Source organism: Symphodus melops, assembly GCF_947650265.1.
Source record: "Symphodus melops genome assembly, chromosome: 15".
In the NCBI taxonomy this organism is placed as follows: Eukaryota; Metazoa; Chordata; class Actinopteri; order Labriformes; family Labridae; genus Symphodus; species Symphodus melops.
The window spans coordinates 16,873,975-16,900,957 of record NC_136705.1 but is presented as its reverse complement, the minus strand read 5'-3'; the positions used below and the strand labels follow the sequence as shown (position 1 = coordinate 16,900,957).

At 40.6% G+C, this 26,983-nt stretch overlaps 2 protein-coding genes across 2 annotated transcripts; one reads left to right on the top strand and one right to left on the bottom strand.

The window, feature by feature from the left end:
• Nucleotides 1-817: 817 nt before the first annotated feature.
• pibf1 (progesterone immunomodulatory binding factor 1) lies at nucleotides 818-19,291 on the bottom strand. Its single transcript, XM_079363539.1, has 19 exons — nucleotides 19,015-19,291; nucleotides 18,628-18,939; nucleotides 18,406-18,506; nucleotides 17,354-17,552; nucleotides 17,138-17,257; nucleotides 15,970-16,103; nucleotides 15,434-15,542; nucleotides 15,211-15,330; nucleotides 15,067-15,128; nucleotides 14,840-14,965; nucleotides 14,641-14,739; nucleotides 8,604-8,769; nucleotides 7,630-7,780; nucleotides 7,219-7,309; nucleotides 5,616-5,718; nucleotides 3,571-3,701; nucleotides 2,385-2,469; nucleotides 1,271-1,447; nucleotides 818-993 (listed from the first exon to the last, which is right to left on the bottom strand). The coding sequence occupies exons 2-19, from the start codon at nucleotides 18,895-18,897 to the stop codon at nucleotides 940-942; spliced, it is 2,298 nt and encodes a 765-aa protein (XP_079219665.1). The 5' UTR covers nucleotides 18,898-18,939; nucleotides 19,015-19,291; the 3' UTR covers nucleotides 818-939.
• A 109-nt stretch (nucleotides 19,292-19,400) lies between these two features.
• On the top strand, nucleotides 19,401-26,934 carry dis3 (DIS3 exosome endoribonuclease and 3'-5' exoribonuclease). The gene is made up of 21 exons (XM_079363538.1): nucleotides 19,401-19,941; nucleotides 20,316-20,473; nucleotides 20,629-20,828; nucleotides 20,961-21,034; nucleotides 21,123-21,290; nucleotides 21,411-21,578; nucleotides 21,743-21,856; nucleotides 22,047-22,184; nucleotides 22,404-22,550; nucleotides 22,682-22,798; nucleotides 22,889-22,990; nucleotides 23,450-23,514; nucleotides 23,641-23,725; nucleotides 23,935-24,062; nucleotides 24,176-24,262; nucleotides 24,409-24,565; nucleotides 25,254-25,468; nucleotides 25,799-25,967; nucleotides 26,109-26,267; nucleotides 26,374-26,496; nucleotides 26,630-26,934. The coding sequence occupies exons 1-21, from the start codon at nucleotides 19,723-19,725 to the stop codon at nucleotides 26,696-26,698; spliced, it is 2,862 nt and encodes a 953-aa protein (XP_079219664.1). The 5' UTR covers nucleotides 19,401-19,722; the 3' UTR covers nucleotides 26,699-26,934.
• The last annotated feature ends 49 nt before the right edge of the window (nucleotides 26,935-26,983 follow it).

The following is a 26,983-nucleotide window of genomic DNA, read 5'->3' as shown; positions in this document are numbered from 1 at the left end:
CCTTATTAGACAAGCAGTCAGTTATTTCACAGAATTTTATTTTAATTATGACTTTATTGTATTTGATTGTTTATTTTAAGCTGGAATCCATCAATCCTGGTATGTTTAGCATGTATAGTACTACTGTATTGGACTGTGAGTTGCACGTTGGTAACATTTAATGTGGTATGATTTAAATTGAATGTGACTGTGAGCAGGTTGGGTTAAATTCCTATTTGATCAATTCAATGTTATTTAAAATGCACAAAATCCCACATGTATCACATTAGTTTGGAAAATGTCTTTCGAAGTTAAAGGTTCTGGAAAAAATATCTGCTATACTGCAGTGTATAAAGAAAGATAGATAAAAAAGATAAGAATATTTTCATACAGTTTCAAAGCATTGTGTGTTTTAGAGTTTAAAAAAGAAGAGAGCGAGTGTTGTGAAAAGGAGAGGTCCAGTTTTAAAGCACTCCTCAAGCAGGGTTTAATATGACACCGATAAGAACATGGTCTGAAATGATGAAGGTATGTCTACTATGTCTATATATAAAGCCAAAGGAGTCCTAGCTCGGGCAAATCCAAGGCTCAGCTTCCTGCAATGTTGTTTGTCTGTAGCTACAAGTATCTCTAAACCTGGAAAAGATGAGAAAATAATGATAGACAGACCTAATAAAATAGAACACTGCCAAGAAAGAGGAATTTTTGGGCAGTCAGTTAGCTAGGAATGTGTACCCTGTGAGAGGTAATATCTGTTTGTAGACCAGTACAGGGATTGTATCCTCTCTGAACAATGTGTAACCATGGACGAGAACAACAAAACACACAGACACCAGCGTTGTTTTTTTTTGTTTTATGTCTAAAAAAATGGACATTAGACAAAGATGTGTTATTTACAAGTTAAAAATACAAAAAAGTGGATGAACAATTAAAGGAACCAGTAGTTAAAAAAAAGACTCTTTATTTGGGTGCCCGCTTTAGCTTTTGGTACCAATCAGGAACTTCTTTTTTCGTCTGCAAATGAAAGAGACGGAGAGATAAAAACAATGGTGAGAAAAGGAGTGCATGAGAGAAAGAGCTCTTGTTGTAAGATGTTCTCTTCCTTATTTGACTGTCCTATCAATAAAGAACTAACTATGCTAGAGCATATTGTAAACAGCTGACTGCGCTGGGAAACATTACAATAAAAAGGCTATTGATCGCTTTCTTGTCACAAGTGTGTTCCTTTTAATTTCTCTGCAGGTGGAAGTGCTGTGACTCATACGAGGGTGTTTCCGTGTCAGACACTTACAAACACAGTGGGCTTGGGTTTACTTGGCGACTCCTCCTCTGTGGTCCTGTTGATCCGTTTGGACTGTTTTCCTGCACTAGAGGTCCTGATACCAGTTTGATCTGCTCCTAACAGGTTCACAGAGTCTCTTTGTCCAGACTTCATGCTGATCAGGACTTGTTTCATCACGGCTAACTCCTGCAGAATCACACAGTTCATAAATGAAAGGATGAGAAAACAACAGCAGAACAAGAAGCAGGAATCTTTCCGTAAACAAACAAACAAATGCAATCAAAACGGGGAGGGATTTTAAATCTGTAAAACAAATCATTTCTTAAATGTTGTGTTCACAGGGACGTGTATTGCTGCTTTCTCACGAGGTTTGTCCTGAACAGCTGAGATCTTGAAGTCCATCTTTGGGAAAACGGGCAATAAACTCACTCAACAAGCTCAAGGGGTCTGCAGGGGTGGCAGCAGGGCAGAGGGGAGGATTCAGGGGCCATTTCATGCTTCTATTTATCACCCCCGAGGACACGAGCCCCGGCATGTTACACGCGCGCACGAGCACGCACACATGACTCCAAAACGCACACGCACCCTGGTGGCATCTCAAACACCCAGGCTAAGGAACAGCTGTCTGTGACAGGGCACATACTTCATACAGCAAACGGCTGGGGGGGCGACACAGTCCTACGTGCACACGCAGTCTTGAAGTAAGCAACACAGCGTGCACATTTCAAGTCTGAGTTGAAACACTCAACCTATTTATTGTTCAGATAATCGAGGAAATGAGTCGACTCACGATCACTCATTTAAAGATTCAGCCTTCGCAGTCTTTCCTCCATGTTATACCCTGTACATGATGTTATATGCTGGCTGTTAAATGTATATCCATCTATCTATGTGGGCTTAGAGCTGTGCATCTTTATTGGTCCAACAATAAGATTCAATCATGATTATCCTGTCAACAATTCCTTTCGATTGGTAACACGATGCATCGCGGTGGGTCGCGCCCTCCAACTTCTATATTGCTGCACAAGAATAGTTGTTCATTAATGAAGACAAGCGGTCAACAGTAAGTGGACGCTAAGCATGTCACATCAAACAGGAAGCAACAAACATCATCAACGTGCACCTCTCGATGGTTCAGGAGTCGCTCCAAATCTGCGGCCATGTTGTTTTTCACCTGCAGCAGAGCCGTGCGTTCTTTCCTCAGGGAACTAAGATCACACCAGAAAACAGAAGTTGAGTTAATACAAAAAGAACGACTATACAACAGACAGTTGATGTAGAAGTCATTAAACAAACCTCATGAAATATTGATTCATAGTTTGTTATTCTATTTAAGGAGGGACCGTGACAATTTACTGACGCCAGTCTAAAGTTTAAGTGACTTTAGTTCGGGTGGAGTCTGCTCAGGGACAATACAGGGTGAAGTCAGGTAAAGGTGTGGTACACCTTGTAATTGGATGTTTCGTTACTTTAATGACTCTCTCATTAGTTTTAGTATAAATGAGATAAAAATACAAACAAAATACTGACCTACAAAGTATTAAAAAAACCAAAACAGTAATCAGTCATTCAGACTGAGGATTGCTAAACATGCGAGTTGTGCATTTCTCCCGTTTACTAAATAATCAATAGCTATGTTTTCTAGCTTGTTCGGCTGTTGTACAGAGCTTCTTTCCTGAGGCTTTGAAACACACAAGCAGAAACTTGCAAATCCTCTTGCAAACCTTAAAACAACAGTTTGGTGGCTGTGTCACTGAAAACTCAAAGAAAAGTAAGCGTCATTTAGCCAGACGTCTGCCTCTGCTGAGACTCTGCAGACTGAATTTCATTAAATAAACACAAAGAAATACAAAGACTACTTAAAACAATGACTAGTTATATGAATGGAGAATCTACATGTGTGTGTGTATGTGTGCATTTGTGTGCAGTGTCTATTCGACGGGATACATAGCCACAGGACAGCTTCCATATTTCTGTCTGACAGATGTGAAAGTTTAAGAAGATTAGGAGCGTTTCTAAGGATTTATTTTCATTCCCCTGCTTCCCCCAGGCCAGCGCTCACGGTAATGAGCAGCAAGAGATGCAGGCCGTCAGTCAGCATATTTCTAAGGTTAAAATACAGGGGGCTGGGCAGAGAGGGGGTCAGCTCAGTAAGCCATACTGTGGGTGTGCTGATGATACAGTCATAAGGGACAAAGACAAACTCATGGAAACTTAAAATGTCATGAGGTTTTTTTTTTTTAATATACAGATTGAGTTCCTTCTTGCACAGAGAGAAGAGAGTCCTCTTTGACAATGTCACTGCATACCTGACATCCTCCTCGAGCGAGGTGACACGCTCCTTCAGCGCACTGGTCTGCGAGTCCCTTTGTCTCACCGTCTCTATCAGGTAGCTGTAAGGCTGCTGCGTCTGCTGTAACAGCTGGTTGGCTGCCAACAACTGAGGACAAATATACATACGTGTATTCAGAAGCAATGACAGAGACATTTCATTCATCAACAAGATTTCAAGGGTTCCTTCTTTTCTGCACCTACCAAAAACTCCTGAGACACAGGTCAAGATTTCTTTTCAAGCTCAAGTCCACGTGGCTGTGTGATTCAACAGTAGGATCTAAATACATTTTGCAAAACTAACTATGCCGTCATTCTTCAGAGCTTAAATATAATTTCTGTAATGCTTCATTGAAAACACATTGGGTTTTTTTTTTTTTTTTTTTTTTTTTTTAAATGCTGCTTTGTTGTTTGCTCCGTTAACTCATGCAGGTAAACAGCAGGTGACCGTGTGTGACAACAGTCAGCGGCTTCATGTAAGTAACCACACAGCCTGCTGTGGTCTGCTGCTGCAAACGCAGACAAACTCTGAGAGTGTTTCCCTTTGACAAGAGGAAAACCGAAAATGGAGCTATGGATGTTTATTATTATAGGAACTGTTGCATCCCTTTTCCAAACTTTCCAAACTTCCCAAACTTCCAAACTTTCCAGCAGCCATTGAAGTAAAAAAAAAAAAGGGGGAGCAAACAATATAAACAATCATAACCACCTCTTTGTCTTATGCATTGTTAGGAATGTACGCTTGTAGTTTTTGTGATCCATGAAATAATGGAGTGCTGTACCTTAAACAATACTCCTCACTGAGTCAGTATCACATTTAATCTGGGCAACAATAGATACGAGTTAGCTAGGGTGTTACACATTAAGCCAGTTTATAGCCAGCCAGTGGTGAGTAGGACTGGGTGGGTGGGGTGTGGACAATCGTTAGTTAGTCAGTGCATCAGTGTGGGTGGTTCAGTGGTTAACACCCTTTCTGTTCAATAAAAAAAGTGAAAATATGTCACCTTTTACCATTCATACGCCATGAATTATGAGGTATTCTTTACAAGTGCTCGTCACTCACAGCTGACAGTTGAATAGCCGGCTTATTTAGTCTCAAGTCTCTCTATTCGGACTTGCACAATCTCTCCTCTCACCGAGATGTGTGTGTGTGTGTGTGTGTGTGTGTGTGTGTGTGTGTGTGTGTGTGTGTGTATGGGCGGAGGAGCAAAAACACTGGCTGCAAGAGCTGTCACTCACAATACTTTAAACCTTACTATTTTTTTTTTTTGAGCATCTTAGCACGAGTAGTGGACATGTGACTTTACAAACACAGTCGCACGAATAAGTGTACACACCTAAAATGAAAGCCTTTACTTTGCACACACACGCATGAGGAAAGTCAAATACACAAAAGCCCTCAATGAGCGGGGTGGTGAGTTGTTAGAGGAGTAAAGAGCGTAGCTGTCACGGTGTTTTGGCTCTGTTTCCCACTGTGTTAACAAGTGTGACAGGTTCTAAAGACTCAAACTACATGCTGTCCTCATTTAAAGACGGCCGTGCCTGAACTGAGAAAACCTGTCATTCTGCTGAAGTGTCTCAGAACCAACAAAAGCTTGGAGAACCCTGATATGTAGTGAGCGACTTCACAAGCAGCGCAATACCTTTTCTCGTGCTTTGATGTTGCCCTTGTGTGTGTGTGTGTGTGTCGTGCGATGGTGTGAGAAGGTAAACGGTGGGTGATGAGAGAGATCCCACCGAGCTTGGCTCTTTCATAATAAAGTTGTTGTATCACAGAGAGGTAGAAGGCAGCTGAAATAAATCTTTGCGGCTTTAATAGAAGTTGGAAAATCACCATAATCGGAGTTACAGTGGGAGATTTGTGATGGTGTGAAAACGTGCGTTGCAGGAACTGACTTGCAGAGCTTTTGTTAAAAAATTCTTTCAAACATTTAATGATGCTATAAATGATGGTCTCCAGGCACGCACACACACACACACAATCACAGATGCTGTGTGTGTGTGTCTTTGTGCCTGTGGTTACCTCTTCTGATATCTGTCCTGTCTGTGACTTGTGTGTGTCCAGTTCCCTCCGCAGTGACGTGTTCTGCCTCTCCAGCTGCAGCACTCTGCGGGCCAGGTGAACGCTGCATGAGATCCACACAAACACTGTTTTATTTTTAGTACCAAAACGGGACGACACCTTGATGAATTTTTCAAATCAGTGAATGGGTGTTCTTTTTTTTTAGTGTAGCACTTCAGACAACAAAATCCCCCCCCCCCCCCCAAAAAAAAAAAAGAAAGAAAGAAAAAAAGAAAAAGGAGAGCCAAACGGTTGTTAGAAATTCAGAGGCAAATCTGGACTGAACCTGTTCTTTAAAGCCGGACTGATTTTGTGACACACGTGGCTCGTGTTGTAACAGCAGGTGTGGTCAAAAAGTACTAAAGTAAACACTCATTGAGCAGCTACTCTCTCAGATAAAAAACTGAACAGTGACACGTTGATCTGTTTTACATAGAGGAAGATTTACTTTTGGATTCTGTTTTTTGTGCATATCAAACAAACTCATTCACTTGTTATCAAATTATACTCACTCATTTCACCAAAATGAAATGAAACAAACATCACACTGAATATGCTCAGACCATTAAAAAAAACTGAAGGCTTAATCCTAGGCTTATTATGTCTATTTATATAATAGTTATAACTACAAGCTAATAAGCTAACAAATAGTCTTCAAAAGAACAATTTAAAGCCTGTCAACCACACGTTTCCTCTAACAGGCTGCTGTGGCTGCTCCCTCTTCGTCAATCGCTGCCTCATATATATATATATATATATATATATATATATATATATATATATATATATATATATATATATATATATATATATATATATATAGATATAGATATAGATATATATTCATAATGATAAATAACAATCTTCATGAAACACTGTAGGAAAACGCAGTTTGAGTGTTTCAGAGACACATTTTTGGTTAATGATCGTGGTCACTGCTTCCTGTGGCTGTTACACAATAAAACTGGAGCTGATTTTTACCATTCGAAATCCTCAAATGTGAATCAGCTCTAAAGCGGCTGAAAGAGAGAAAACAATAAACAGCAAGGTTGTGATCAAACAGATGTAACTGCCTTTTGCTGTAAACAAATTAGAAAAAAAGAGCTGGAACTTAATGAGCCGGTCTCACTATAAGTGTTTAAGAAGATGTTAAATGTTTGGAGGAGAGAGCGTGAAGACGGACATTCAGCCAGGGGCCGAGGTCGGAATCGAACCCGCGGGATGATGATGTGAAGTGGATTAAAGCTCCTTACATGGTGCGACTGACAGAACTGCTCAGACAACAATAAAGTGAATAATTGTGCAAACATTTCTATGCAGCGGTCGTATAAAAGATGATCTCCATAGATTAGGTCACATTGATTTCTTGAAATTCTGTCGACATTATAAATAAAACAAAACACCTTCGAAACCCTCAGAAAGACATGAACAAAATGTTTGTTATTCTTCAGACTTGGACAGAATTTAATTCTCACGCTGGTTTCTTAATGCACCCAGTAAAATCAAAAGAGAGCACACTTCGGCTGTGACCCGTTTTATCTGTAAAGACTTGAACACAACGTACCTTTGTTTTAGTCTTCTTTTGGCCGTAGTTGGGACGTTGGCTCCGTAGCCGTATGAAAAGAGAACTCTCTCTGCTTCCTCTTCATTCTCAACTTGTAATAGACAAACACACACATTCACTTTACATCTCTACAGGACTTTTTACTACCACAATGTGAGATGTTTGTTTGTTTCAACATCTTTCTAATCTTCATTTCTCTTCTTCTTTCCTCTTTCTTACACTTCAGGTACTAATTATAGCACACTCTCTTTCCCTTGAAATGATCCAACTCAAACGTGTCCAATTGTAATACCACGTTCTTTGACACCACAACAAGGCATTTAAGTGAACTAGTGCTTATTGGTGTGTGCTTTAATCTTTCTCCCTCCCCTGTAATTCAGTGGTTATTATAGAGCCAACACATGTTCTTACTTTCCGCAGCCTGCATGGTGACTTGGTCCAACTCTTGCTCGAGCTTTTCATATGTCTCAAGCCGAGCCGCCTGCTCGGCATTCTGAGCTTGAAGCTCTGTGACCCGCTTCTCTGACGACGTCTGCAGCCTGTAAAACTCCTGGGTCAGGAGCTAAAGGGAAGAGAGAAAGAGAGAGAGACAGAGAGAGAGAGAGAGAGAGAGAGAGAGAGAGAGAGAGAGAGAGATGGCAGATAGGAGGGGAAATAATCTTTCAGCATTTCTTCCTGTTGGTGTCTTTGAAAACAGTTGCATTGTCCTCTACCATCTGATTCCATCTCATCACCATGAGATCTGAGGTAGTATGGGGTTAAATACAAGGGAACAGATTGACCTCAGCTCTGGTTCTTACAGACATCAAGAACAATCTGCACTGAATGTATATTAGAGTGCTCTGCAGTGAGCAGAGACGAGGACGGAAAGCCTCCTCTAAAGACAGTCAGGACAGACGCAGACTTTTGACTCTTCTCTAAAGAAACAAAGTCAAGACGAAAGTGTGAAGATCCGGACATAAAGAAAGAGGGGGTTATAAAGGGGGTTATGGACTCTGTGACGGACACCCCATGTACTGCGCCGGATTTAACATGAGGGGAAAAAGAAGCGACTGTTGAGAGTTTAGAGCAGCGAGTCTCGAAATTGACACGTTTTGAAATTTGAATGAATCAAATTGTATCCATTCTTTTTGTGTGATAATGTCTAGGTTCATGTAAAGCCTGTTTGGTATTGAATGACAGGTGAAAAGTAAAAGTTCTGATGCTTTTTTTTTTTTTACTTTTACAAGTTTTGAGCTTCTTGTGGTGGAGAAATTAGCCTATTGATCCAATGAAGCTATCGATCCTCATAAAGCATTTTAAAGTTCAAAGTTTGTTGTTTCATATACCTGACACTGACATGGCAGCGTTGGGATAATCACATGATTGAAACAGTTTGAGAATACCTCCAGTTTCTTCTGCTGTTTCTCACATTCCACCTGGCATTGAGCCAGAGCTTTAGCCGTCTCGTCCTTGACCATCTGAGCGCGCTCGGCTTCAAATGAGTGCAGCTTGGCCTGGCTGGAAAACTCTGCTACCCGGCTGTCAGTGCCCAGCTGGAGCCGACGGAACCTGCAGAGATTGAGACACACGAGTCGATCCTTGACACGCACGTAACGCAAAATACACCAAACGTTTGTGAGGAGATGTGACGTGAGTGAATCAGTGAGATAGTGTGTGTGTGTGTGTGTGTGTGTTTGGGTGTCATGTCAATCAAGTCCGGAAAAAGAGTGTACAGCTCACACACTCAGCTCTGGGCCTTTGGTCGAGCGCCGGCATGCCTGGTGGTTTTTAAAGTAATGTTGCAATGTCTTCCTTCTACCTTATGGATATAATTATATTTGCTGATTTGCATGTTGGAAGTGTTCTGTGGCACAGTCTGGCAGCAACTTCGTTACACTAAGTCACCAAACAGGAACGCCAAGCCAGAAATGATTTTCTTACATAAAAGTATTCCTTAACAGCGCTCGCAGCATTGTTTGCTCTTGTGTTTTTGACCTTTTACATTTAGTTGGCAGCTGACGAAGGGCGTTCCTGCTTAAGTGTTTAATAGTAACAATAATAATAATAATAATAATAATAATAATAATGGGCAAAGAGTAACATATTTTACAGTTTCTGAGTCTAATGAATTCTAGATGAAGTAGGTCAAGTACGTTGGTACCCAAACGTGTGCAGTGGAAAAACTGCAGTATTAAAACTTGTTCTTGTGCATTCATTCTCAAAATGGTACGACGTATCCCCTGGATCCCTCCTGTGGTACACGTCTTTATTGATAAAGATGTACTATCAAATGGTTGACAAGCAAAGCTGTGATGGAAAGTGGAGGAAGCAGATATGATATTACCCCATGTTTTCTGCATTTATAAAAAACATAAACAAAAAAAACACGGACATATTAGATAGGAAAAGTGGGGCAGTGGATTCTTTTCGAGTGGCACAGAGAATGAAGAGGATGAGGCCAGGCTGCAGTGAGTGGCGTGCAACAAATAAATAAAACACGTGTCAGGAAAAAGATGGCCTCCTGAGTAACCTGTATATGTGGATAAATAGCCATACACTACAATGTCTCACTGTTAGCCATAAAGGTGATACCTGGTGAGCCAAATGTTTTCTGTGGTAGTACTCGTTGAGAAAAGTTTGAGGATCCCTGTTTTAATATTTTTGTCCTCCAGGATCTCAATGGGCTCTTTGATCTTGTAATCGGTTAGGAGCGTCGCCAAACTTGAAATTTAAAGTTGAATTATGAAGCTGTTTGATCAACACCAACAAGTACAACACTTACTTTGTCAAAGCCCAATGACAATTAGAATTTATTAAATATGTTCTAACCATTGTACTTGTTTAGAAGTGTCCAAATACTTTTTTCTGATATTGTCTAATATTTCTATTTACACTTAAAAAAAATGTTGGAAAACAACATTGTTATGTTTAGTTGAAAGAAGATTTTTTTTTTTTTGTAAGTAATATTTCACTCACTGTATTGCCTTTATTCTTGTTTTTGACAGGATTTTATTGCAGTGTACGGAAAAACATACTCAAAAATGTAAAAACATTTTCTTCTAAAGACAGAAAAACATATCTGATTTAACCTTCGAATTCACAATACTAACGGGAGATGTGAAGACAACGTTTTTTATGACCCAGAAAACTATAAAAGACCTTTGTGGTCATATCTAATTGAACATTAAATTGTATTGAAAATAATAATAAATCATCATGCCTAGAGCTCTTTCTCAGGCAGCTCTAGAGTCGTCGCTCACAGACAGAGGTTGGAGGGATAATATTAATAACTCTCGATTACAGCTGACCTGACAGGATTTCATCATCCAAAGAGCACAGGCCTGAGCTGGCTGCTCAGACACACGTGTACACATGGTGGACATTTCATACATTCTCTGATGAATGGCAGCTGCAAACAAGATGCAAAAGAAGCACAGTGCATCTTAAAAATGATATTTCTCGAGAAGAGCAGCCAGCCAATGTTCCAATCCCTCTTTCCATAAAGCCGAATTTACAGCAAGGCAAACGTAAACATGTTCTTTTTCTTAAGATAAAAGAAGATGTTTTTTAAGAACAGTGACATTTCTTAAAAACTTCCTTTTTTTTCTTCCTGACAAACATCCTCTTTTTCTGACTTGTGTACTTCTCAGAGGCTGTAGGCCGGGCAGCCAGAAATTAACATATAACAGGCCTAGCTTATTTTCTGGAGTAGCAGAAGACTTAGACCAGAAACAAAAGTAACGAGCTAAAATGAATAAAAGTTGAGGCATGTGTAGTCAAACCGAAGATCCTCATCAATCATCTAAAATGTGTTGAATTTAGAGGCTTACAGTTTCACTATAAATGTTTTAGGAGAAGTGTAGTGTGAACTTAAAATGAGGAAGAAATGTAAGAACTTTGTTTACAAGAATCTCATTTCTTCTGTTTTTCCCTAAGCTAAGAAAATAAAAAAGCACTTTGTTCATAAATATCAAATCTTATTAACTTTTGTCTTAAGACGGAAGGAAAGAAGAAATCAGCACTGAAGACGTTGTTTTCCTTTAAGAAGGGTTTGTCAATCCGCCTCCAGGGCTCCACAAGACTAAGTTTGTTACAGCTCCTTTAGGTTTGCTACCAGACTGGAAAATGGACAACCGTCATTCAGACGTATTCTTTGTTTAGGTGATCACTGGTGTTCTGATATGGAGATTCAAGCTTTGCTACAATCATCTGACGCCATTTCAAGCTTGTCCTCCTCATTCTTTAACCCAAAAATAGGGCCATGCGTGGGGTTAGGGGTTAAGGGCTTGAAGCGAGCATCTGTCATTACTGGCCTGCGATGCGACACAGAGAGGGAATGTGATCGCAGCAGAGAGAGAGAGAGAGAGAGAGAGAGAGAGTGAGTGCAAGAGAGAGTGAAGACTGTGTGTGCGTGTGTATGGAAAGAGCAACAGCTGGTGGTTTGGATCTACAGAAATGAGCGGCATGTCGTAGTAACCCAGGACAGGGACACTGCTGCTGCTGCGGCTGCTGTTTGTGCGTCTATGTTATGAACGTCTGTTCTGGAGTCAATGTTTAAGAACAGAGTTTGATTCAGATGTTTTAATCATAGAAACACTGTCAACTAAGATTGTGTATTTCTCTACATTCTTTAACCTGAGCTGCACATACACACCTTATGTAATGTAAGAAAGGGGTATTTCAAAAACACCTCTGATAAGAGTTAGTTCTTTAAGCTGTGTATGTGCGTGTGTGTCGGGTGTGCATGTAAGTGGGGAGACTCACTAAATATTTGTTGCAGTTTCAGCATTAGATATAAAAGATGTAAAGTCTCTTTTTTTTTATTCTGTCGTATATATTGGTAATTGCTTCTCATATTTTGTTTAAGTACTTATTTTAAACTTGTTTTTTTCTTTCGCACCAAAACGTGAAGACAAATTCCTCCTATATGTAAATGTACTTAAACAAAACAAAAACGATTCAGATTCCTCCAAGGCCATTATCCAGAGCAGAGGCTATTTTCTCTATATATTTAGATTGTTGCAGATCAGCTCTTTAGTAGATCTGAAAGGTTTGTTTGGAAATGTGAAAATGGTAAAAAAAAAACAAAAAAAAACATTACTTCAGCCTAAAACATGAACAAATCATGTTAAACATGAGCTGAGAAAGGACCCACAGGTTGTGACAAAAACAGCTCTGTTGTTTCGACATTGACAAGAAAATGTAGAATAAAACAAAATAGAAGTTCAAATGGGAAAAAGTCAGAAACAAAAAGGAGTTAAAAGCTTTGATTCTATTTGTTATTTTAGAGTTAAAAAGGTTAAAACAGTCTCCTGGTTCTCCTTGCCTTAATGTGTGAGTTCTGACTCTGCTTTTTTTGTCAAGATTTTTTTTTTTTAAGCAATATATCAAATGATTTAGGATTATGTAATTTCCTGTCCCTGGTGTATTTCTGTTTGCCACCAAAGAGCACCTTTACATAATAACTTTCACATTTCAATCTCTCTAGACTCTCTCTCTTGAGTTAGAAAAAGGATTATGTCCAAATATTTTGTAGAAGTGTGTTATATGAATTCACTGTCTCATTGATCTTATCGTTTGTCACCAGCTCTCAGTTTACATTCAGCCTGCTCTAAAACGATCTCACTCGTGAAAAGCAACGAGGGAGAACAGCAGCACCAGTTGGTGCTGACCTTCAGTGACCTCTGACATTCCGTGTGACCCTGTGACCCCGGAGTTCCAGCGAAACATTCATGTGATCTTCAGTAAGAAGTCCCTCCTACAACGCGCGCTGATGAGGCGCTCACACATCAGCAGCAGAGTGAGAACAAGGCCACAGCTTGACAAAGACGAAAAAAAGAAAAAGAAAAGAGAAACCCTAACTACGATGGCAGCTCTGTTAATCACAGCAGTTGGTCTTCAGCCGAATGAACACACAAGTTAACACATCTCGGCACTACAGGGACGAGGAATGAATTTCAAATCTGCTGTGATTGACCCTGACGTGAAAAAAAAAACTGTACCAACTGGCCTGAGTTTGACAGTTTGATAGTTGCCCTCAGGTGAAGTTTGGAAACTCTTCCTGATATACGACCTATTAACAAAGCAACCAGGAAGTAACCTACATTGAAGTGCAGCGCTCAGACTGTTTAACTCCTTCAAGGCCAAAGAAGCGGCCTAAAAAGATGACGTTTCTTTAAATTTCTTTTCATTCCAGGAGCGCACCGACATCTTTATCTCGACACATGGCGTACAGTAGGTCCTTAAAACCCTGAACAATGACGTTTGTTTTGGGGGGGGTTTTCTGTACATTAAAGATTTATCCTGTTGCAATTATCATTTTAGATGACACGTTTTGATCTTATACAAGTTCACAATAAAGACATGATAGACCACTTCAGTTTTACTGTTTTGAACTAACTACTACAACCACTCTGTGTGGCTTTACTTTGGAGCATACAGTTCTGCATTGTCCCTTTCCATATATAAATATAGGCTTTAAAACAATGCTGATGTGGCTCTGTGCAAAGGAAGCACAAGCAAGAGTGTGATTTGGTAACATCAATAAAACTTGATTATGTGAGTTTATTCCAAAATATGACACCTGAAATCAAGACAACACATTTATCAGTCCATGTTATTGTGTCACAGTAAATAAGTAAATAAATAAGGCCTCAGATTTAAACTGCTGTTTCTTACCGACCAGCGTGCAGCCTGAGGGTCAGGCAGAATCCTCCTCGACGTACCACCTGTATCTTAAAAACTAAACGAGGCCTTCAGGCTCCTCAGCTATGAAATGACCTGCCTGAGGATCGGAGACTAGCTTCACTTCTGAAGACATTTTTTTTTTTTTTGTCCAAAGGCTTTCTTATAATTCCTTTGCATTTCTTCATTGTGCCTGTTCATTGTTTCTTCTATTCGGCGCTTGTTTTGAACCGTTTTGACTTTTGTTCCTTTTTAAGCTGTTGTTTGAAGCTGTCATTTCCTCTTTATTTGTCATGTCTTGCTGTTTAATGTGTTTCTCTTTTATACCTGCATTATTGTGTGTGTTATTGTTGGGCTCGTATGTTTTGTAAAGCACTTTGTAATGTCTCTTTTTAATCAGTGCGAAATTAACTTTAATGTTTCTTTGAGGGGCTACACAACATAGAGAGGTGAACATCATGAATGAGAAGATTCTATGACAAAGAGGTTTTTTGTTTTCTTTTTTACTAGAATCAAAATGAGCTTCATTGGTCAGCTATATTTAGACATTACACAAGGACTAAACCCAAAACAAGTTGTTGTTTGTGTTGTATTTCATGAAGAATCTCTTTATTGATATTTCTAACTTGACCATCTGATTTTTGAGTGCTTGACAAAAAATGAATATAATAATTATGATGAAATTAACCTCTGTGTCTGTGTCTCATGTATATAAGAAGAGTTAGACTGTATGGACACCTGTATGGTAAAACTCACTGTTCCAGCAGTTGGTCATATCTGGACTGAGAGTCTCTCTCAGCAGCCACGGCTCTGTCCTTCTCCAGCACTGCGTTGTCTCTGGCCTCACGCAGGTTCCTGTTTAAACACACACACACACACCATGTGTACCAGCCAACTAGCAACCCCCACAAACTCTTCTTTTAAGAGTGATTTAACAACAACAAAATTCCCATACCTGTTCTCCCTCTCATACATCTCTCTGGAGGTTCTCTGCAGGTTATCAATCTCCTGACTTGTTTTCAGTCTGATGTTCTCAAGCTCTTCTCTCAACTTGGCCTCGTACTCGGACTTGTAGCGGTCCCTGTGGTCGAAGGAAAGACAGAAAAACAAAGTACAACTGAGTTAACTAAACAATAGTTTTTCCAGATTACAATGCAGCGAGTTTAAATGGGAGAGCCTGACCTGGATGTCACATATTTTTCATAGGCATCCTCTCTTGCTTTCTTAGTGTCCTCTAATTGGACCTGGATAGAAAAGGAGAAGTGACATAACGTATCAATGACTCCTTCCTCATGGAGAAGGCCTTTTGAAGTTTTATGTATGAACCTGCAGTCTCTCCAGGCGGTCTTCTTCATGTGCGCAGCGGACACTCAGCTCCATGTTTTGCCTGTGTAAGTATTCCTTGTCCTTCTGCAGGAGAGTCGTTGACTGCTGCGATGTTGCCACCTGGTGGGCAAGAAGAGAATAACAAAAAAACGGTTAAAGAACACAGGACATCCGGAGACTTGAAGCAGTAATGTGTAAGTGTGAGTGTGTGTGTTTTAAGTACCTCTTTACTGAGAGCGTTCCTTTCTCGGGTCAGTGCAGCATGAGATACTTCTAGAGTCTCGAATCTCCTTTTTAACTCCTTCAGGTCTGCTTCAAAGTTGTCACGTTCTCTGTGAAACCAGAGCCAATAAGGTAAACACACATTCTATATAAAAACTCACCTGTACAGACAATCATTCATGTAATCAATTCACCTTCCTGATGCCTTCTTTATTGCACGTTTTTATTTAATCATTTTTTATTTTCTTCTTTTATTTTTTCTTTCTGCACTTGTAACAAATTGTTTTAAAAGTGCTATATAAAGAGAACAGCTACATAAGCAGAATGTACAATATAAATGGTAATAGATACAGTACACTGATAATAATAAACTCCATGGTTCATAAGGAGTTAGAGTGGTAAAATGTCTCTTCAACCATCAATATAGAGAGCAGTAAGGTCATCTCAGATCTGCTGTGTGTAAGGACTTATGTTCTTCAGAAAATTATACTGACCCTTCCTCCCTTTTCATCCAAAAGACAACAACAGAACACAAACCGTTTGACACTTGGATAGTTGTCTCGGCGATAATCTCCCTCTTGGATCAGCTGTTTGGTATCGGCCAGTTCGAGGGTCAGTCTCTGACTTCTCAGCTCCAGCTCAGAACGCAGCCTCCGCTCCTCCTCGTAGCTCTGTGGAAACACAAGAGACAGCATGAGATGGATTATTCATATTACTGTTGTTGATCTATTTCAAGTAGATCTGACTGCTGGAATAACATTTACTTTATTGATCCCTCGAGGGGGGAAATTCAATTTTACACTCAGTTATTGAACATACGCATGGGCTGAAGTACAAACACACGCACAGACAGGATCCTATAGATATGCATTAATGGATAGACGACAGAGTGAGGGGGGCTGCCCACAGCGAACACTCCTTAGCTGGTGGAGGGGATTAAGTGCCTTGCTCAAGGGCACATTCAGCAGTGCTCAGGAAGTCAAAAGGCAGATCGGTTTCCAGACACAGACTGCACCGAGACTTGAACCTGCTAATGGGTAGGATTTAAGCTCCTTAAATGGCACACTAACAGCTCATACACACCTAATCAGTGAAGAATGCTCCTTGATGACATTTAATCGGTGTGCTGGGATTTAGGTCAGAGTGTTTAACCTGCTAGATATGGACGTGAGAACGTATGTGATTAAAAAACTATGACAGACAGTTGCCAGACGAGGTGACATGCCGCTCTCATTCACCTTCACATGGTTTCCTTTGCCAAGATTTTTTTTTTTTCCTTCTACGCCATATCAACCTCAGACGGCCTTATCTGAATTTTTGCCTTCAGCGTGATGCATCATTATCCTGTCAACGTGTCTTTTATGCCTACAGGGTGAATGTGACATGGTTGACAGGAGGAGGGTTTTTTTTTTGTTCTAATCATACCCCTTTCATTCCAAACACTGCAACCTGGAAGAATCATTACCAGGACTCTGTAGCTGCGTGTCTATAGCCTCACAAAAAAACACAACTTGTTTGAAGTGGCTTTAGGTAACTGGTGAACTCTTGACCTCTCTATAAGTCAGGTTGTCAGGTGAGTGTTTGATCTTAAGAGTTTAAAGACTATATTGGGACTTGTTTCATGTGTCCTCAGGAGCAAAGAAACGTATAGAAAATGGAAACTGAAGTGAGAATGGAGCATATAGGTGTTGTATGTGTGTTGTACCTGCAGCAAAGCCTTCATCTGTGATCTGTGTTCATCCAGCTCCTCAGTCAAACTGCCTCTCTTCCTACTCAGTTCAGCCAGCTCAGTCCTCAGAGGAGTCACCACCTCATAGAAACGCTTCTACACACAGAAAGAAAAAGAATCCTACGTTCATTCCCTTTGTCCACCATCAGTGTGCTCAGCGAGGTGGAACAGGGATTACTCTCCAGTTCTTACAGCTACGTATTCCTGTATGGACATTTCTTCGTCCGGGAGGTTTCGGAGCTCCTTGTATTTCTCCTGAGAGATGTCCAGATCCCTGAGTGACCTCCGCAGCTCTCCAGCTCCCTCGCACAGCTGCCGGTTGGTCTCCTCCAGCTGCTGCTGCCTCTTCAGGATGGCATCCATCTCCTGCTTACGTAGCGCCTGCTGCTTCCTGTTGAAAAAAAATCTTCATCAGCACAGCAAACATTTGGGATCACCCTCTAAATGGCCGGATGAATTACACAAGTTATTAGTGGTTAAATGTTCTCGAGCTCTCCATAGGGGCTCACTAAACTTTCTGTTTGGTGATTCGTGACTCCAACATCAATAGTTATATAGTGATACGTGGTGAATGCAGATAGTTAAATAGTTCTATCTTTATATTAAAAAGTCAGGATTGCTCCATTTAAATGGCTTACAGATTTCTGTCTGAAGATTTCTTGTGAGCTGATAGACGTGACAGCGATAATAAATAGGCCAATGATACCCTCTATCCTTTATAGATCACAAGACCAAACTGAGGCAGTATTGTGGTGAATATCGTGGCAAACACATGATTGACCCAAGAATAGTTCTTTGACCTTATTGTGATGAAACTAGTGATCAAAACCCCTTTTAATATTTGAATCTGTGAGGGATTTCATGGGCTCTAACTCTGCTATCCTGCTTTATATTTGGTATTCAATAAGATGGTGTGCTCGTTGTGGCTGGAGCATGGCTGTAAAAAAACACAAATTAACCAGTCTGTAAATATTAACGTAAACAACCATCTGTACGGCGGCAGGATTACCTGTGTAAAACTCAAATGTGTACCGTATATTTGACATACATTCAGTGAACATTATCAGCTTTTCTGAATTGTCCAATATGTCATGACAATGTCCACCTTCCTACCTGAGCAGCAACTGTTCTGGTGTATTATATGTTTACATCTGAATTGGGCACAAAAACCACATCAAATGCAGGTATATTCTGCATTGATATCCAGAACTCGATAAACAACATGATGTCCCCTCCTTCCTCACTTGCTCTCCTCTTGGGTCAGCTTCAGTTGGTTGTCCAGTCTCATTTCTAAAACGTGCTTCTGGTGTAAAGCATCTCCAAGCCTGTCCTGCAGCTCATCAACCTGTCACATGAAAAAAAAAACAACAACAAATAAACATGGAAACTGTATGAGCAGGAGCGTTGCAGCAAAGATAGTTCAGTATATGTTTTGCCTTTGGCCTCATGATATCTCTCCTTCTTACCTTGGACATGTGGTCAGCCTTCATGTTGTCTATGATCAGACTTTTCTGAGAAAGCTCGATTTTCAGGAGCTGGACGTTGTGCAGCAGCTCCTTCCTTTCGATCAGCTGGCGGGTCACTTTTCGGGATCCGTCCCTCTGCTCGTCAGAAGAGGAGACATCTTCGGTGGTCTGCACGGTTGTCTCCAAGCTGAACTCCTCAGACTCCAGGTCCACAGAGCTGGACATGTTGGCTGCTGCTGTCGGATTCAGCTGTTGCTTCTTCGGAGGCATTTTGTTTTGTCTCCTCAAACAAGCGTTTTACTGGAACTGACTCTATAAAAGACACATTATTCCGTTGTTAGACGTTCGTGGACAACGCGATATCTGAAACCATATCAACAGGTTTACCTGCAGATACCAGTTAAAATGCTAAAATGTTAAAATGTTTTTTTGTTGTTTTTTTAAAACCTGGCAATAAAAAACTCATAGTGGAAAAAAACAAAGTAATGCTGTTCCGGCTCTTATTTGTTATAACGGAGCTGAGACGAGTTCTCGCTGAGATATCTTGTATTTTTTAAGGGTCCCGCTTTGAGTCGCTTGCTGGCCGCCAACGCTTCGGCTGGGGTGATGTTGAGTGTCCGTGGCTTACAGCGCCCCCATTGGTTGTTACGGTGTGATGCAATTCGAGGCTCGTCGCTATCAAGTAGTTACAGTGGAGAGATCATGCAGTACCTCTTCCTGACAGACGGGAGGCGCTGTTACGCCGAACTCATCTTATAAGCATGTTCCTCTTCTGCCTTCCTCTGCTTTGTTTTCATCGAATGGCCAACCAAAATTGAACACTGAGAACTTCAACGAGTTTAACTTTAAAATTCAAATGTCGGGAAATCTTTACTAGTCACACATATTGTATCTTTTTTTTAAAGGATTCCATATTGAATATTAACATAAAGGTCAAGTATCGAACGCTACAATCAAACTAAAGTATTTGTTTATAACTCTGGAAAGTGTTTTTGTCGGCCCACTGAGTTTACACATGTCAGGCTAGCTGCATGCCTCGCTAATGGTCGGAGGAAAACATTTCGATATTACCGTCTGAAACTTTTATTCGACATCATGTTGAAATCAAAAACCTTCATTAAGAAGACCCGGTCGGGCGGGGTGATGAAGATAGTGCGTGAACATTATCTGAGAGATGATATTTGGTGTGGAAGTGAAGTCTGCACAGAATGCAAACAGGAGTCTGCGGTGCTGCAGAGAGACGCGTGTCTGGAGAGCAACCTGTGCACATACCCTCATTATCTGATCCCCGACACCAATGTGGTACTGCATCAGGTAAAAAGAAAGAAAAACCAAGTCACCTCATCAGTATTCATCATGTTTAACGGGTTGTCAATGAATGAAGAGGACGTTTGTGTGTCAGTATTTTGATGACGATGACATGAGGGTTGTTTTTTTTTTCAATTGGAGGTTTAAAATAAGTTTAAACTGACTGATAATTCTGGATTTTTCTGGCCATTACAAGACCTAAAATCTAGACGTTGTTAATGTATAACTTTTTCCACCTGATTTGGAGCAGCCCTGATCTACTTTAGCTCATTTGTTTACTCTTAGTCATTCATATAGAGGGCCTCCCTAAGTCTTGTTTCGGGTTTACTATTTACAGAAGGGAGGGGGTTATTATTGTAACTATCCATCCATTTCTGCAGATCGACGTGCTGGAAGATCCTGTGATTCGTAACGTGATAATCCTTCAGACAGTCCTGAATGAGGTTCGTCACCGCAGTGCACCGGTCTATAAACGCCTGAAGGACATCATCCATGAGAAAGAGAAGCACTTCTACACTTTTACCAATGAACACCACAGGTACTGACTCTGCTACTGCAACATGACCTCTTTATTGATCTTAGTTCACAGAGGTCAGTGTCTACGGTCTTATGATAGTGCCTCCAAAGTAAACAATTACATCTTAGGCCCTTAAGCTTCTTACAAACTCATCTATATGCAATGTATTCTTCCAGCGAGACATTCATTGAACGTGAACCAGGGGAGAGTGCCAATGATCGTAATGATCGCGCCATCCGTGTGACAACAAAATGGTACACCCAGCACCTCCTGAAGGTATCTGCGCCTGATGCAGAGGGACTCAAGGTGGTCCTCCTCACCAATGATAATGGGAACAAGCAGAAGGCGGAGGAGAGCGGCCTGCTGGTGTACAAATGTAAGTGGTGGGTCTTTTGGAAAAGCAGTCTCTCCAGCTTTCTCTGTCAGTTCTGCTGGATTTAAAAACTCTTTCAGAATGCATCCATGCATCTTTTTTTTTCTCTCAAGCAATCATTCACTTTTATTCTAGGTGAAGAATACATCAAGAGTCTGATAGCGAACCCTGAGCTTGTGGATTGTCTGGCTTTGTCCAATGACGACAAGGTAAACAGTTGGATATATGTGCCATTAAAATATCGCCAATCCCAAAACTTTACTTTTGATTCATCTTTTTTTTTCTTCTTCCACTCAGAGTGAGATCACCAGCAGCAAGGTGCTATTCCCAGAGCATCTCCCTCTGTCCAGGATCCAAGCAGGAATTAAGAGTGGCACCTTCCTCCAGGGCACCTTTAGGGCCAGCAGGGACAACTATCTGGAGGCCACAGTCTTTGTCCAGGGAGAAGGGGAAGACACAACAGAGGTGTGTGGAGAGTGTTTTGCCTGTTTGTCTGGTTTGGGTGAGAATGCTATGTTGTAAGATTCCAGTAGAGGAATTGCACAGATATGAAAACAGCCCTGTAATGTCTCCCCTTGTTGCCAGGTTCTCATCCAGGGTCTTCAAAACCTTAATCGAGCAGTTCACCAGGATGTAGTTGCAGTGCAGCTGTTGCCGCGGGATCAGTGGGTGGCGCCCTCCTCCGTGGTGCTACAAGACGAAGGCACAGCAAAGGATGATGATGCTGAAGAAGAAGAAGAAGAAGAGAAGGCTGTGAGTTTTCATTGAGGTGGCTTTGAATTTGCTTACAGTTAAGAGGAGCTCGTACCTGGATGCTGTGCTAGTGAAAAAAAGGACACTCTTTTTCAAAACTTGATAAGATTTGGAATTTGTAGCTAAGTTACTTTCATGAGCTCTTTGTTGTTGTGTGTCTGCAGTTAAGGATATCCGCAGCTGAAGCGTTGAGGAAGCCCACAGCCAGAATCGTAGGAATCATCAAAAGGAGCTGGAGGCCCTTTTGTGGCATGCTCAATACTTCTCAGATTAAAGAGGTAAGTTTAGTGTGCTTTATTTGAGAAGTTAAAGATGTCCTAAAAGTTCGTAGGATTTTTTTTTTTTTTTTTTTTTAAAGTCTTGAATTAGTAAACGTATGTATCCAGTACATTTGCCCAACTGTTTTTATGACTCTTACTCTCGCCACTGACTATCCATGTTTTTTTTTTCTCTCCCTTTTTTGCTCAGTCTACCCGCCATCTTTTCACCCCAGCAGACCGCCGTATCCCTCGCATACGTATCGAAACACGTCAGGCAGCCACGCTGGCAGGCCAGAGGATCATGGTGGCCATCGACGGCTGGCCCAAACACTCCAGATATCCAAATGTACGTAAAACAAAACAAAAAAACCCTCTGCAGAATGACAAATGAGATATCCTACTTTGAGCGGGTCCATCCCTACATGGCAAAGTGGGATGGAACACTGAACTGTTTACGTATTTATTTAGTCATGAAAAGCGACATTTGTTTCCTAAGACGAGGTGAAGGCATGCTGGAAAAGTGAGTCTGTTCATTAAAAGAAATATTTGATTTCCTCTTTGTTAGGGTCACTTTGTGCGCAGTCTGGGAGGTGCAGGTGACAAAGAGACTGAGACTGAGGTTCTGCTTTTAGAGCATGACGTCCCCCACCAGGCCTTTTCTCAGGCTGTGCTCAGTTTCCTTCCCAAGATGCCGTGGTGCATCACACCAGAGGTAATGGCCATTGTCTTTAGAAATATTTGTCAGTATTGCAGTTTTTTTTAATCATTTATCATCTGGTCAGTCATCCTTCGATTTAAAGTGTAATGGTGTTCGTTTCTATGAATGTGCACGTGTTCAAACAGGACATGATGAAGAGAGAGGACCTGAGGCATCTGACAGTGTGCAGTGTGGATCCTCCAGGATGTACAGACATAGACGATGCTCTTCACTGTCGAGAGCTGGACAATGGAAACCTTGAGGTAAACAAATAGTTGATATGCAATGAGCAGATGTTTTACTTTGTTTTGTTTTTCGTTTCGATATTTTTATGGTATTTTTGGTCGCTTAAGGTGGGCGTCCACATCGCTGATGTCAGTCACTTCATCAGACCTGGCAACGCTATGGACAAAGAGGCTGCAAACCGAGGCACCACTGTCTACCTGTGCGGCAAAGTAAGGAGGTTACATACACACACACACACACACACATATATATCTGTGAGTGTATTCGTATGATTGTAACTTTCAATGCATGAGGATTTGTTTTTTTGCACTTAAGATGAACCTGTGTATTACACTTTTTAATTCACTTGCCATATTTTCAGCCATTTCAAATGACCATATTGCATATGTGCACAATTCACCTCAACACTGCAGCTGAATTGAAGAATATTTCATTTCAGTTTGTCATCAACATTTTGCAAATGTAGAGCTCCGTAGGCCTGATGGATTCAAAATCTGACCTCGGCCCTTTACTGCGTGTCATCCTCCACTCTCTCTTCCCAAACATGTCCTGTCTCTCTTCAGCTGTCTTTACCAAATATATTTAAAAAAAAAAATTGGAACAATGCATAGAGATAAGTTTGGACACTGTAGGCTAACTAAAGGAACCACATGTTGTGCTTTCTTTAGAGGATAGACATGGTTCCTGAGCTACTCAGCTCCAACCTTTGCTCTCTGCGCTCCAATGTGGAAAGGTGAGGATTTCAGATACATACCATACACAAACTTATGCTGGAACAATTAATAACATGAGAAATGCTGCTTCTTCTCCAGTCTTTCCTCAATTGATTATCTCCTCCCCTCTTTTTTTTTTTTGCCAGGCTGGCCTTCTCATGTATCTGGGAGATTAGCCACGAGGCTAAAATTCTAAAGACCCGCTTCAGAAAAAGTGTCATAAACTCCAAGGTATTGTAGCAACATACATTGTTTGATAACAATAAATATGAAATGTTTCAGTGATGGGAATCAGATTGTACTTGTTGTTTTTGAAGTAAACTGTGATTGTAATGCGGTCAACATATTTTATTAGCTGTTTGTAAGCTGTTTACAAAATTAGAGTATCAAGTTATCTGATACCACCTTGTTTTCTCCTGCCGCTGTTCCATCTGGTGCAGGCGTCTCTGACCTATGCCGAGGCCCAGATGATGATTGATGACACCAGCAAAAATGATGATATCACCAAGAGCCTGCGAGGTCTCAACAAATTAGCCAAAATCCTCAAAAAGCAGAGGATAGAGAAAGGGTAAGATGATGAGAAGACAATTCTTCAAGTCGGAGAAAAATCAAGACAGACAGATAAGCTGATCATGATCATCTCGTATAACTGCTGCCTTTGACATATATTGCGTCTTTCAGGGCTTTGACGCTTTCATCCTTAGAGGTCCGTTTTCACATAGACAGTGAAACCCACGACCCCATTGACCTCCAGACCAAGGAACTCATGTAAGTTACTTCTAAAGTGAGAATTATTCAGGAACCTCATTGATGCATTTTCTTCAAATGGCTCCTTTTGAGGCTTTTTTTTTTTTTAAATAATGTTCTACGCTGTGTTTCAAATGTACTAAAGTCGAGCCGTCTCCGTTTCAAAGGGAAACAAACTCCATGGTGGAGGAGTTCATGTTGCTGGCAAATATTTCAGTGGCCCAGAAGATCTATGATGAATTTCCAGATTGTGCTATGCTGAGGAAACATCCAGCACCACCTCCATCAAACTACGACATCCTGCTCAAAGCTGCTAAGTCCAAGGTGAGTGGATACTTGTGAATACATGTTTTCAAGCTTGTTCCTTTTGGGTTATTTGATAAATGTAGCATTTGAAAACTGGAGGATGGTCCCATTTTTGGTTGTACCTTCAGACATTCCAAATCTGAGCTGATCTACATTAAACCGAGTTTCAACTCCGTGTGTTGTAGCCTCAAACTCAAATGATTCAAAAAGGTGAATGTCATCCATATTTCTGTCCCACTGTTTCAAACATTATTTCTTAAATCACTTTAGCTAAAAGCCATGTCAAACATATGCATGTGTTAGTTTTAGTTAAGTACGGTAATACAATCCTTTACACATTACCTTCATCTGTTATGACCATCTACAGTAGTGTTGAGTATGCGTATCTGTTTCCATCACATACACCATACAAATAAGTAAATTGGTTCAAATAATCTCATCGCAAGTTTTTTTTCCTTTTTTTTCAAACTTAAACTGTGTCCTTTTATAGAAGAAAAACAATCTCTCTTTATATCTCTAGACATTCGTCCCCCTGAGGTACAACAGTAGAATGTCAATGTACAAAAACCTTCCTCTAGGAATAAGAAGATAATAGTCTCAGTTGTGCTTCCAGGGGCTCGTGTGTGGACCCCATGAAGATTACGTTGTGACTAATACAGATCGTATAAATGTACTGATTTTCACCTGTATTAACTCTTATTTTCAGGAAGTGGCGATCCACACAGATTCAGCAAAGGCATTGGCTGACTCCCTCGATGTGGCCAGAGTGGACGGCTTTCCGTACTTCAACACGTTACTGCGCATCCTGGCCACTCGCTGCATGATGCAGGCTGTTTATTTTTGTTCCGGCATGGACAGCGATTTCCACCACTACGGCCTCGCCTCGCCCATTTATACACACTTCACGTCACCTATCAGAAGGTATCAAAAGACATATGTTACACATCTTAAATTGTTTATCCATTTAAATTTAGTATGCTACAAACCGTAAATGAGTCCTACCACACATATCCCACCTTCCGTTAACTAGGGTCACTGTTTTTTCCTTTTTTTTCTTTTTTTTTTACCATACCCTTCTTGTTGTTGTTTTTTTGTTTTTAGCTGTGTGCACTTTAAGATGAAGCCAAGTAATCTCGTTGTACAATTTGTATAATGACAATACAGGCATTCTATTCTATTCTATATGTTCAGTTGAATCATTTCTCTATCTTAACCTCTACTTCCTCCTTGTTCATATAATCTCCTTCACAGGTACGCTGATATAATAGTACACCGCCTGCTGGCAGTGGCCATCGGAGCAGACAGCACCTATCCAGATTTGATGGACAAACAGAAACAGTCAGCCCTCTCCAACAACCTCAACTACAGGCATAAAATGTCTCAGTATGCACAGAGGGCGTCCGTGGCCTTCCACACACAGGTAAACACATCATGTTTGATTAGATCATAATGAGATGGGATAGGGGTGTCTATTTATAACCGCATGGCTCTTTGGTGAAAGGGGGGAAAAAAAAGAAACCGACTCCACGACATGCTTCTAACACCACTGGTCTCTTTTCAGTTGTTCTTCAAGAGCAGAGGCATACTGAACGAAGAGGGATTTGTTTTGTTTGTGAGGAAGAACGCCATCATTGTGCTCATTCCAAAGTTTGGTCTGGAGGGAACAGTCTTCTTTGACACCAAAAACAAGGCTGCCCCAAACCTCGTTTTTGATGAAGAGGTAACACACAGGTTTTATTTTGTTTTTTTTGTTACTGCACGTACATGCACAAAATGAAACCATCAGAAGATTGTCCTTTAATGATCTTCCTGTTCTATGTGTTCAGGGTCCCAGTCTAAAGGTGGAGCAGCACACCTTCCACATATTTGACAGGGTTAAGGTCACCATCAGCCTGGACGATTCTAACATTCAGCACCAGAAGATCCGTATGTCTCTGATTGAGCCAGTGGTAAGGACTGATTGAACATGGCTTACATGATTTAAAAAAAAAAAAAATCACATCATTTCACCTTCATATGAAATCACTTGTTTGAATAATAGCATTTTAATGTTTATATTGTTCGTTTTTTTCATTTCGTCAGATTCCTGGTGTGAGCGTTCCAGTCCCAGATGTTGAACCACAAGCAAAGAAACCCAAACTGGACCAGTGACACAAAAAGCAGCTGATCTTCCAGATCAAGAAATTACAGAAAGTCTTGAACAAGATCTCGGACTATTGGATTTTTTTTTTCTTTTTTGTAAAATCTGCATTTCTTCACATGCAACAATTCTTTTTTCTATTCATTTTACGTTTTAAAACATTTGTGACATGAGTTAGAAATTCATTGTAAATTGTCAAGTAACAGTTTGAATATGGGCTCTTATTAAACTGTTTTAAACTTTTTAATGGATTTTGTGGAGATTTTTAAGTTGAGCATTGAAGTATTTCTAGATGA